This window comes from Trichomycterus rosablanca, chromosome 3 (genome assembly GCF_030014385.1).
Source record: "Trichomycterus rosablanca isolate fTriRos1 chromosome 3, fTriRos1.hap1, whole genome shotgun sequence".
Taxonomy (NCBI): Eukaryota; Metazoa; Chordata; class Actinopteri; order Siluriformes; family Trichomycteridae; genus Trichomycterus; species Trichomycterus rosablanca.
The window spans coordinates 40120385-40134368 of NC_085990.1; the positions used below are offsets into that span (position 1 = coordinate 40120385).

At 38.3% G+C, this 13984-nt stretch overlaps 1 protein-coding gene across 1 annotated transcript in view; it reads left to right on the forward strand.

Annotated features, from left to right (window-relative positions):
- lars2 (leucyl-tRNA synthetase 2, mitochondrial) overlaps positions 1–13984 on the forward strand; it is a 76875-nt gene that overhangs the window by 33458 nt on the left and 29433 nt on the right. Inside the window, exons 8-12 of the mRNA XM_062992108.1 lie at positions 210–317; positions 1408–1567; positions 2803–2907; positions 7040–7152; positions 8418–8698. Coding sequence (XP_062848178.1) covers positions 210–317; positions 1408–1567; positions 2803–2907; positions 7040–7152; positions 8418–8698 — 767 coding nt within the window. The remainder of the gene's footprint in view (positions 1–209; positions 318–1407; positions 1568–2802; positions 2908–7039; positions 7153–8417; positions 8699–13984) is intronic.

The following is a 13984-nucleotide window of genomic DNA, read 5'->3' on the forward strand; positions in this document are numbered from 1 at the left end:
AAAGCATTACATAATAAACAATTTGCAGATGCAGCTTATTACACACCATTTGGCCTATTTGGAACTGGTTTAGGTGTCTCATATTGAGATAAATCTACTACAGACATTTTAATTATGTGAAATTGGGTTTAACAAATTCTGTTTAAATGTACAGTAATGTTTTTATTTTATCTAAACTGTCCTGAATATTGCTGTGGTTTCTTTTGCAGCCTCTCTTGGATGCCTTGGCAGATCTCCCGGAGTGGTATGGTGTGAAAGGGATGCAGGCCAACTGGATTGGGGAATGCACAGGCTGCTATTTCGACCATGTGTTGAAGGTAAGCCTTTTACTCCTAAATGTTGCCTTTGGTTTGCTTTTTTTACTTTAATTTTTTTAATCGGGTGCTTGGGTGGCGCAGGAGTAAAATACGCTAGCCATGACCGGCTATTGGCTGGTTGGGTGTAAATGGCTATGTCTGAAGAGAGGGGGATTTAATTAGATTTTTCTTTTTTGCTCGTATCTTTTTTTATCAGTATGCTGCTGTCTTTAGATTCTGCATGAATGCATTTAAATCTTTTATTGAATTTTGTGCATTTTTATTTCATGTCAGTGCCGGCTTAAGGCTGAGCATGCTTTATTCATTATTGCCTCACTGCAAGTTTATTTAATAATATATTACTTTGCTTGGTTAGTTTATGTCTTTTTTAAAGTCATATACAAAAGTCTGGACATCTGCAGATTATCTTAATGTTAGTATTTACTTTTAATTTTATGCAAATAATTAAAATATATATAATTAAAATAATAGTTGTGGGGTGCGCAAAATATTAGATAATCTTTTAATTGTAAAGTCTACAAACTTGTAGGCCTAAATAGGTTTTTTGGAACCTTTTCCAAATGTCAATAATTTGTCTGTTGGATTTGTCAGCTAATAATTAAAACCTTGCCTTAAACAACCATGGACTCCTCTAAGCAACTGACTAAGGACCTGAAACTAAATAAATTGCTGCTTAAAATGCATATCCTTAAGAAACCAAAGAAAAAAATCGACTCTTATGTTGGCCTGAAAGGAAGGTTTAGCTGACAAGTGGTGGTGTTGCACTGTTACTGTGCACCTTAGCTTGATCATGATCTGCCTAAAAAAGGTCCTCAGAAGAAAACCTTTCCATGCTACCTTATCACAAATTCCACATCTGCAAATTCAAGTACACACAACAACAACTAGATCAGTCAATGACATTTCCAAAACTAGTGCTGTGAACTGATAAGACCAAAATAGAACTTTTGGCCACAGTTATCAGCGGTACTTTGAAGAATCTGATTAACTGTTAAGCATCGGTTGGATTATATGCTGACGCAATCAGTAAATACTGAAAGCAAATCTGCATCTGATATATTCTTTTATATGTTCTGTCTCTTTCTGTAAGTTGGAAGGAAAGGAGACAGGTGAGGTGCTGGCTGCCTATACCTCCTCTCCTGAAGCTGTGTTTGGAGCAGCGTTTGTCTCCATTCTGCCCTCTCATCGACTTCTTCACGGCTCCAGTCCGGTTGGACCTGCCCTGCACAGAGCCCTTAATTATGGGAAAAGTGAGACAGACACATTTAACACACATGCATCAATATACACCGAGTTATCACATCATCTCTACTGTTTCAATGTTTATTTTTAAGAATGAGCTAAATCAACATGCTGAGTGAATATGGTGATGTGTAAGAACCTGTTAGTTTTACTGCCATGCAGATTACTTTTGGTCCAGTGGTGGCTGAAGTTGTCTTTAAAATTAGTAATCATAGGTAAAAATGTCAAGACAAAAATCACATCCTGCGAACTTTTAATTGGTTTTTAACCACAAACAAATTCAAGACAGTGGGTCTGTCTGAAAACCTAGTGAGCCGCTTTGCTGCCCACTGCTTACCTAGGCAGCTGCCTAAGTAGAAAGGATTCTAATAAGACATTGAACTTTTAAGGCAGGTTATTTAGACGCACTACTTAGACAGTGAGTACATCACCGTAGTTTTCGCTTACTAAGCTAACACAGATGTCTGTGCAGTCCAACAACCACTTTTTATTCAGTTTGCCGCTGACCTTTTCAAGGTGCCTCCAATGAGACGAACGGTTTTGCTGCTTCTCATTTGAATGCGCCCTGAGAGTTCAGATTCCCATTGATGGTGTGCTGGCACCTCTGTGCTCATTCTGTGAATTGAAATATATAATATTTAGTGTTATAAACTAATAAGGGGACAAATAAATATATTATTTAGTTCTTTTTACCATGATTTGCCACTTTTTAGTCATTACCAAGCATTTAGCACATCTGGTTGGATCTTTTACCACTTGCATTTGATGGTTTGGGTTTTTTTGCCCAAGGCCTTGAATTTAAGCACAGTCAACATATTCTTGATAGGGTTGAGGGTCAAGACTTCAAAACGGCTGTTTTAAAAACTTAATTTTTACCTGAATTAACCATTCCAAACTGCTTTTGTGTGTTCTGGGTCATGGTCATATTGGAACATCCAAATGCATCTAAGTTTTGACCCTCTGGCTTCTGGTCTAAGGTTGTTAGTTGACAAAAAGAAGAGGAGTTTACTGTTTATATGGTGAATGCTTTTGCTAGTATGTTTTGTTTACTGTTGTGTGAGTGAGTCCTCTCGATCTTGTGTCTGTTTAAAAGTGCCATTTTACTGGGCTCAATCTTGCATGCATTATAATTGGGAAGCTTGTGTGCAGCTGATCTCTCTGAGGAGCGGTTGTTGCTAATAAGCTACCAAGAGACAGTTAACACTTTACTATTAGATTTTAGGTGTTGCCCTTTGTCCTGCAGACACGCTCAGTGAGGTCACCGCACTCAATGTGTTTACTGGCCGTGAGGTTCCCGTGATTGTTTCTGCGAAGACTGAGTTTCAGGGACATCTCGACACTGTAATAGGTGAGTCTTTGTGTTTGTGTTAAGTTTCCATATGAATCGTGTATACATCTCTGTGGTAGGCCTGTTTATGATCTCACTATACAGTGATAAACATGCTGCCAATTCCCAGCATGCTCTGCATACTGCATCACCTCAGTCCCTTGGTAGTCTCGTTTAGCAGTTGCAGCACAGCTCTCTGTGATGTTACAGTTCCAATGTTACAGTCAGCTCTAAGTAAAATCATTAATATTAAAATAATAGTAAGTAATTATTGCTTCATAACAACAATTACCACCACCATTAAACTATAAATTATTCATTCAGTGGTAATAATGCTTCCTGCCATTCCCACATATTTCTTCAAGTCTAATAATTGCCAGTTTCCTTATTGTAATTTTCTTGCCATTTGTAGCACTCCTACACTGGCTGGGGAGATGGGAGGCTCTATACACCCCTCCCTCATTTATTAATGTTTGAAAATTCTAACATTTAATAATATTTATTATTGTAATGGTTTACTGAGTTTTATATACGAGGGATCTTCAAAAGGTTTCCACACTTTTATATTTTGGTTGGAAATGGTAAGGGTGGGAGGAGTAGTAATTGGTAATGTCTAAAAGACTGGGAGAGAGCTTATAGTTCGGATTTAGTGCCATCTGACTTTCAGCTTTTTGGATGCTCAGAGAAGCTTTAAGGGGAAGAAGATTTTCATGTGATGATGATGTGAAAGCAGCAGTGTACCAGTGGCTACGCGCTCAAACAACATCACTTTTGCTGATGGCATAAAAAATTTGGTATAACACTGGGAAAAATGCATCGTACAGGAAGGTGACTGTAGAAAAGTGATGTTATTTGTTTTTGAAATTCTTAATAAATAGAGTTTAAAAAGTGTGGAAACTTTTTGAAGAACCCTCGTGCATTCTTTATATTGCCACAGATCTGACAAGAGTAGCAAAGAAGTGCTGGCTGCAGGGTAAAGCCAACGGACTATGATAATCATCTCATGTTAAATCTGATTATCTACAGCAGGGGTGTCAAACTCATTTTCACATCAGCATTATGGTGGCCCTCAAAGGGCCGATTGTAACGTATCCTGCTGTGATTGCAGTCTGTTGTTTTTCTTGGAGGCCGAATTCTGCATTTATATTGTTCTACTTTACCACAGACACAGTCTCATAACACAAGAGACGCACCGGTTACTCTTCCTGAAGCACAAACTTGTTTTCACTTTCATTAAATTTCCTCCTTATGCTTAATTTTCTTAATTATCTTCTTGTACATTTTAGGATCATGTGTAAATATGTGTAACATCATCTACTGGTGGGCTGTGTCACTTTGCAGGTCACAAAATAAGCCTGCATTTTGAAAGATGCAGTTTATTTAGGATTTGTTAGGATTTGTGTATTTTTAAGACAATCATTACTAATAGTTTATCCCCCTTTCCCAGCTAGACAGACAGACAGACAGACAGCTCCCTTCAGAATACAGTCGGTTTATTTGCTTCCCAGCTGTGTGATACACTGTGTGCATCAAAATGAAGTAAAAATACAAACAATAAAAACAATAAAGAACCTAATACAGTAAAAGCACACAGCTGTAGTCAAGTGTTACATCTGGTACAATATGAGATTTAACCAAACGTAAAATAACGAGTTAAAATTTTGTGTAAAGATACTAATTGCTATAGTAACAGTAACAACAGTATTGAATTACGGTAAATTTGTAACTAAAACGCTGTGATATACTCACTAAACATTTACTAACAACTGAGAATATAAACGCCACTACTTACAGACGATGCTTTGGTATTATACTGCAAGATAATTATTTATATTTATTTATTATTGTTTACATTACTAACTACGCTACTTCGCGTTCTCTTTGCCGTAAAAGTCACATGGCTTCTTAGCGAAGGTTAAAGTTAGTTGCCATGACTACGATGTCACGGTTGTCTTTTAAAGGCGCAGGAGTCCCGTTAAATTATAAGCGCGTCTCTGTAACGACTCGAACCATCACAACAATCGTACAGTCGTTAAACCTCTCGTGGGCCACATAAAATGACGTGGCGGGCCGGATCTGGCCCGCGGGCCGTGAGTTTGACACCCCGATCTACAGTAACTTGTTTTCCACATTGGATGAATACATAACATTTGGCTTATGATACCAAATGCTGATGTTAATCTGCCATGACTCCAGCAGTCAGTTGCAGTTGTTGTGGTCCTTAATTTTCTTTCAACCCTGGGTTTTAAATATGGCGCTTGTATTGTCTCACCCCCTTGGAGATTCTGTAAATGCATTTGACCAATCAATAATTGGCACTGTTTTTTGCTCCACTCATATAACGTGCGTCTTTGTGCTTACCCCCTGGCCAAGAAGGGTTTAACAAACTTAGCAGGGGTACTTAGGTACAGTACGAGTTACTTGGCAATGGAAACAACCACGAAAGTGGTCACAGATTTAAGAACTGTGTATCATGGGCTGTCATGCAGTGGAAAAGGGGCAGTATTGTTGACATCTTGCTCTGGTATACCTGGTATATATGTTATAATTATACAATAAAATGAGCACTTGATTATAAACGGTCACAAAAACATTGCTTTGCAAGATCTTGATGTTTTACTTACTCCCCATTCTGCCATCATTGCAAACAAGCCAGAGTAACAATGCCCTGTTTGTGCCAGTAATTATTCAGACTTAATAAAAAAACAAAACAGAGAGGTCTTTTTATTCTGTTTAATTATAGTTATTATAAATCAATTTTACAGATTAAAAAAAAAAACTTTTACATACACCAATGAGGCATAACATTATGACCACCTTCCTAATATTGTGTTGGTCCCCCTTTTGCTGCCCCATACACAACAAACTGTGATGCACTGTGTATTCTGACACCTTTCTATCAGAACCAGCATTAACTTCTTCAGCAATTTGAGCAACAGTAGCTCGTCTGTTGGATCGGACCACACGGCCCAGCCTTCGCTCCCCACGTGCATCAATGAGCCTTGGCCGCCCATGACCCTGTCGCCGGTTTACCACTGTTTCTTTCTTGGACCACTTTTGATAGATAGTGACCACTGCAGACCGGGAACACCCCACAGGAGCTGCAGTTTTGGAGATGCTCTGACCCAGTCGTCTAACCATCACAATTTGGGCCATTTCAAACTCTCTTAAATCCTTACGCTTGTTCATTTTTCCTGCTTCTAACACATCAACTTTGGGGATAAAATGTTCACTTGCCGCCTAATATATCCCACCCACTAACAGGTGCTGTAATGAAGAGAGAATCAGTGTTACTCACTTCACCTGTCAATGGTCATAATGTTATGCCTAGTCCGTGTACACTGTTTGACTAACCCTTTCCCTCAATAAAGCAAGCCGTTGGAAGTACTCCCTTTACTACACTTTTGTCTCTGAATACTTTAAGGAAAATTTTATGGGTAATTGCACAATTAACCAAGAAAGTAATGAGCCGTTAAAATATGTTATGAAACTGTCCAAAATAATTACATTTAATAAATTAAATTAAATAAGTAATTATTACGTGCAAGACGAAAGGCGAGTGCTTTGTTAGCTTTATCTGTTATTATTGTGTACAGAATGTTGCACCGACATCCGTCATGGTAAAATTTTGTGACTTCTGTTTATGTGCACAAGCATTTTATGCATGTTACGTGTGGTCGTACACATCAGCCTATGTGGCTGCGCTGTTTTTTAGTTTATCTTGTTTTTCTCATGAGGACCAAATTGCAAGAAAAGCGTGTTTATTCCACGGACCAATGATAATTCATAACTGCTGTTTTTGCCAGTAAACAATGTTACTATGTTGACAGTAGACACACCCGATTACCTAAACCCCCACCTACCGGCTGCTTGCGTTGCAATTTGTTGGTGCCAGACAGCTAGATTTTGTGGCTATTTTTTCTGGTCAAGAACCTGTGACTTTGTTTTGGTTTTTTGGCACCAGTGCCATTCTTGAAGAAAAGTGCTGTCAGTGAATTTGAATGCATGTATGTGTCATTATGTGCTTTTCTATGCATTTATGCATAGAAAATTAGGTTTGATGATGATCATGATAAACATTGACAGTATCTATGGTAATCATGATAAAATCATTTTTTTCAAGCATGTTTGTATGTGCATGTGCTTGCTGCAGGTATCCCTGACAGCAGTGAGGAGGATGCATGTGTGGCAAGGGAGCTGGGTGTGAGTTGGGAAGCAGTACTGCAGCGTGAAGGTGAAACTCTCACTGTAATCAACTCTGCTGAGGTACACACACACACACACACACACACACACACCTACACATACACACAATGTGCACCATGTCCCCAGTTGGGAGGCTGCCCACCCACACACACACACACACACACACACACACACACACGCAAATATAATGTCCCATGGCTTCCATTCAGTGTCCCCTAGCCATTCAGCCCACTCACACACTTTTTACCTTGAATCATCAATTTTTTTTTAAAGAAAATAACAAATATGCTCATATTTTACTCTTCTCTCTTTTCTTTAAACTGTAAATATCAGATGAGTTCATTTTGGCAAAGTCAGTTTGATTTTCTGACTGTGTTTGATGTTGACTTTCCATTACAGAAAAGCTCCAAATGTCTGATTCCTGGTCTTAAGTGTTGTGTTTTTAGAAACATTCTGTAAAAATACTTAAAATGAGTGAGAATATTAAAATATACTGTATTACGCATAGTGTTCTTCAGTCTTGAGGGTAGTGGTAGCTCAGTGGTTAAGGTAAAAAAGCTAAATACTACGAACATCAAAATCTCTTCAACAGATATAAAACCACTAATAAATATCTACATTAAGGAAAACTGGCAAACAATAAAACGCTCAGACCACCAACAAACTTCATGAAATACCCTCAAACATCAACGTTAAACCAAGGACAACACAAAGACCAAGTCATACACACAAGGTGCAGAATCGGCCACACCAGAATAACCCACCAACACCTGATAAAACACCTCTTCTTCCGCAGCCATGCTTTTGTAATGTGAGCAGACAGTTCAGCAGACAAAACATGATATAACTGACTGCAATCAAATAAAAGTCAAAGTAAATGTAAGGAACACTGCATTTTTATTTTATTTGCATTTTCCATACTGTCCCAACTTTTTCTGATTTGGGGTTTGTAATGAAATAAAAAATATTTTATTAAAAAATTAAAAACTTCATTTCATTTGTAAATATACATCTGCATATTCCTGCATTTTAGGCCTCCTAAAAGTTTAGTAATTTAGTGCTAGTAATGAGGTAAAAAAAATAATAATAGTAATACCTGGATGTGTGGATGTACAGTATATTACCAAATGATGTAAGTTTGTACTGTCAAAGTAAATGTAAGAAACACACACACATTTTTTTCCACACTGTTCCAGCTTTTTCTGATTTGGGGTTGTAGTTTTGGCCCTAAGTATTCAAATATAATTATTGCAAATCATAAAGTACTTTTATTTCCTAAAAACTGCCTTACTGAATGTTAGACCTAATGACTATTTGGTCTGTAGTTTACAGGTCAAACACAAGAGGAAGCCTTCAAATCCATCACTCAAAAAGCTCAAGAGAGGAATGTGGGTGGTTACCTCACCAGTTCAAAGCTTAGAGACTGGTTGATCTCTAGGCAGCGGTACTGGGGTACACCGATTCCCATAGTGCATTGCAGCTCATGTGGTCCTGTGCCTGTTCCTGTGGAAGAGTTGCCAGTCGTGCTGCCTAAAGTTGAACTAACTGGGAAAGGATCGTCACCATTGAAATCTGCTCAGGAATGGGTCAACTGCTCATGTCCAAGGTACAACTCTTCAGTTCTGTGTCTTACTCTGTTAAAATGTCATCAAATAGTGGACTGCAGAGAGAAATCATTACATCTGAAGATCTTTTCCAGTTCCTTTCTTCTTGTTCGGCCAAGTGCCAGGCTGTGTCGTATTTCCTGACTGCTTGATTTTTTGCTGTTAATACTTAATCCAAGTAGTTAAAGTTCTCTGTTGATATCATCTCCATTTATGTTAAAGTTAGTGATTTTATCCGGTTGTCATGACATTTGTCTTCTTTATATTAAGCTGAAGTCTCATCTTTTCATGCTGTTGACTTTCCTTATAAGGGCCTTCAGGTCTTTCTGATTTTCTGCTATGAGATTAAATAGGACTGGTGACAGAATGCAACCTTGCCCATGTGGAACCAGTCTGTTCATCATCTGTCAGGACTCTGGTTTGTTGATCAGTGTAGAGTTTCATTATTAGAACAATATGATTCTCTGGTATCCCCGTATTCCTGACATTATGTCCCTGTTTTTTTCCAGAATCCAGTGTACATATGCAATATGTTCTACCATTTCTGAATCCTACTTGAATCCTATCTGACAGGCTGTCCTTAAAGGCAGAGGGTTTATCACTGCTGGCATTAAGGTTGATAAATTAGTGTAGTTATGGAGAAAATAAATGTCCCTTATCTGTCTGAGAAACATCACTTCAGTTTTTTAAATGATCCTCCCAAATCCAATCAGGCAGTCCATGAAGTTGAGTCGAGTGCACGATGGAGTGGAAGATAGGGCTTATCAGCCGGGTCCTTGCAGAAGCTAAAAAAAGCTGCAAGTCATTTCCTGAGCAGTGATCTTGTTTTTATCTGGTCTTGCTGTTAGCAAACAGAGAGCTAATTGAAATCCGGTTGCTGATCACCATGCATATAAAACCATCCTCTGTCCTGCTTAGAGAAACTACTGCTCACGACCAAGGTTGGGGAGTATCGGAGCACCAGTATTGCATCAGATAAATGCATCAGATACATTTTATATACACCATATGGCCAAAAGTGTGAGGACATATGTGCTTGTTGTGACCATGGTCATGAAGATAGAATCACCTCCACCTGTCGCTGTAATGCTAAAACAGGGAAGTGCCTGTCAGCAAGAGATGTGGTTAAACACCTAAAATGAGTAATTAGCAGGTGTACCCACATGCTTTTAGTCATATAAGTTTCTGCACTTTTTTTTTAACTCTATTAATTAAGAATTTCAAAAACAAATTACATCACTTTTCTACATAGTCACCTTCAGATTTATTTTTCCCAGCGTCGTACCAACTTTTTAATGCCATCAGTTAAAAATGTTTTTAATTGAGTGTGTAGCCACTGATGCAGCCCTGCTTTCACTTCATCATCACATAAATCTTCTTCTCCTTAAAGCTTCTCTGAGCATCCAAAAAGGTATAAATCAGATGATGCTACATCCGGACTATAAGCTCTCTCTCTCAGTCTCTCAGACACGACCAATTACTGCTCCTCCCACCCTCACCATTTCCAACCAAAATATAAAAGTGCTTAAACTTTTTGAAGATCCCTTGTAGTATACTTAGTGAAACATGAACACTCCTGGAACTAGAGTTACATTTTGAACACTGCTATATTTGTTTTAAATTAATTATATTGTACGCAGGCCGCTCAGGTAAAACACAAGCTGGAACACCAGAGCTGGGATCTCGAATACATCATATCGAATCTCAGCTCTGCCTGCCGGCTGGGCTGAGCAGCCACATAAACAATGATTGGCCTGTTGATCAGATAGGGGTGGGATATTAAAAGCCGGATAGGAACTCTCTCATAACGAATGCAATTACGACCTCTGCAACACAGGGCTGATCTGCATATGCACTCGTCAAAGTTTTTAGGTGACAAAATGCATACGGCTGCTGCCCACGTGTTGGAGGGGGCGTGGGTTAGCTTTGTTCTCCTCAATCAGAGCAGGGATCGGCATTGGTGGAGAGGAAACATGACGCAGCTGGGCAATTGGAACAGTAACAGTCTGTAACAGTCTTTCTCATTTTAATAGATGTATTTTATTTGTGATAATAGAAGACCAATATGACCTTAGCAAAAGGACTACTTGTGATAGCTAATAATCATGTTTTTGAAAATATTTGAGTCTGGTTTTATCGCCACCGTGCTGCATTTTCTTTTTTACCCAGACTGTTCAATCATGCAAAGCTCTCCAGTCCCTGCTTCAATGGACAATTGCAAAGTGCAGATTGTACCATGCATATTTTTAGATTATGGCGGCACAGCTGCACAGATGGTAAAGTGGGTCCTGAGGACCTGGATTCAGTGCTCAACTCCAGTCACTGTCTGTGAGAAGCTTCATATGTTGTGTCTGCCTGTTTTTTCTCTGGGCACTCTGGTTCCCCCAACCCCCATCATGCCATCATTATGTTAGATTGGTAACTGCAAATTCCCTCTAGGTACGAGTGAGTACATTTTTAATTGTTTGATGCCCTGCTGTGGATTTTTGCTGTGATTAGTATAAATCTAAAATTAGTTTCAATTAATTGGCTCATTGTCTGTTTTACCACCACTTTATCCTATCAGGGTATGTTTTACCACCACTTTATCCTATCAGGGTATGTTTTACCACCACTTTATCCTATCAGGGTACGTTTTACTATCACTTTATCCTATCAGGGTACGTTTTACTATCACTTTATCCTATCAGGGTATGTTTTACCACCACTTTATCCTATCAGGGTACGTTTTACCACCACTTTATCCTATCAGGGTATGTTTTACCACCACTTTATCCTATCAGGGTATGTTTTACTATCACTTTATTCTATCAGGGTATGTTTTACCACCATTTTATCCTATCAGGGTATGTTTTACCACCACTTTATCCTATCAGGGTACGTTTTACTATCACTTTATCCTATCAGGGTACGTTTTACTATCACTTTATCCTATCAGGGCATGTTTTACTATCACTTTATCCTATCAGGGTACGTTTTACTATCACTTTATCCTATCAGGGTATGTTTTACTATCACTTTATCCTATCAGGGTACGTTTTACTATCACTTTATCCTATCAGGGCATGTTTTATTATCACTTTATCCTATCAGGGGACGTTTTACTATCACTTTATCCTATCAGGGCATGTTTTACTATCACTTTATCCTATCAGGGTATGTTTTACTATCACTTTATCCTATCAGGGCATGTTTTACTATCACTTTATCCTATCAGGGTACGTTTTACTATCACTTTATCCTATCAGGGCATGTTTTACTATCACTTTATCCTATCAGGGTACGTTTTACTATCACTTTATCCTATCAGGGCATGTTTTACTATCACTTTATCCTATCAGGGCATGTTTTACTATCACTTTATCCTATCAGGGCATGTTTTACTATCACTTTATCCTATCAGGGTATGTTTTACTATCACTTTATCCTATCAGGGCATGTTTTACTATCACTTTATCCTATCAGGGCATGTTTTACTATCACTTTATCCTATCAGGGTATGTTTTACTATCACTTTATCCTATCAGGGTATGTTTTACTATCACTTTATCCTATCAGGGTATGTTTTACTATCACTTTATCCTATCAGGGTATGTTTTACTATCACTTTATCCTATCAGGGCATGTTTTACTATCACTTTATCCTATCAGGGCATGTTTTACTATCACTTTATCCTATCAGGGCATGTTTTACTATCACTTTATCCTATCAGGGTATGTTTTACCACCACTTTATCCTATCAGGGTATGTTTTACCACCACTTTATCCTATCAGGGCATGTTTTACTATCACTTTATCCTATCAGGGCATGTTTTACTATCACTTTATCCTATCAGGGTATGTTTTACTATCACTTTATCCTATCAGGGTATGTTTTACTATCACTTTATCCTATCAGGGCATGTTTTACTATCACTTTATCCTATCAGGGTACGTTTTACTATCACTTTATCCTATCAGGGTACGTTTTACTATCACTTTATCCTATCAGGGCATGTTTTACTATCACTTTATCCTATCAGGGTACGTTTTACTATCACTTTATCCTATCAGGGTACGTTTTACTATCACTTTATCCTATCAGGGCATGTTTTACTATCACTTTATCCTATCAGGGTACGTTTTACTATCACTTTATCCTATCAGGGTACGTTTTACTATCACTTTATCCTATCAGGGTATGTTTTACTATCACTTTATCCTATCAGGGCATGTTTTACTATCACTTTATCCTATCAGGGTACGTTTTACTATCACTTTATCCTATCAGGGCATGTTTTACTATCACTTTATCCTATCAGGGCATGTTTTACTATCACTTTATCCTATCAGGGCATGTTTTACTATCACTTTATCCTATCAGGGCATGTTTTACTATCACTTTATCCTATCAGGGCATGTTTTACTATCACTTTATCCTATCAGGGTATGTTTTACTATCACTTTATCCTATCAGGGCATGTTTTACTATCACTTCATCCTATCAGGGTATGTTTTACTATCACTTTATCCTATCAGGGTACGTTTTACTATCACTTTATCCTATCAGGGCATGTTTTGCTATCACTTTATCCTATTAGGGCATGTTTTACTATCACTTTATGTTTTACCATCACTTTATCCTATGTGGAGTCACATTGGGATCTGATTCTCTGAGTGAAAGGTAGGAAACACTCTGGACAGGTTACCAGTCCATCACAGGTTGAACACACACACTCACAGAAGGTAAATTTTTAGTAATGCCAATTAATTTGACTGTATGTCTTTGGACTGTGGGAGGAAACTGGAGCGCTCCACCTGGAAATCAAATCCATGACCTTCTTGCTGTGAGCTGACAGTGCTACCCACAGAGCTACCATGCTGCCCAGTTCATGTTTGTTATTGTGTTATATGTATGTTCAGATTGAAACATTGCCAAGTGTGCCCCCTTTACCCCACCCCCAACATTAGTTTTTTTTTTTTTAATATACTCTAGGTATCCTCAACATTCTTGTTTTTTAATCTGGATTTGACCCTTTAACTAGTCATCTCCAAGTCCCGATTGTGAATCTGCTGCTGCTTCAACACATGGCCAATCTGTGGCCACTTCTTATCACCTGCCAGTATTGGGTTCCCACACAAAGAAATCACATACAAAGAGCCACTAGGCTCTATGTGACAATCCCTTCTTACACCTAATGGCAACTCTCATCTCCTCAGTGAACAAAAAACTGCCATTATCCCAGTCGGATACAGACATATTACTTCAACGTGGTACCTTAATGCACTGAAGTATTCTGTAAGTACA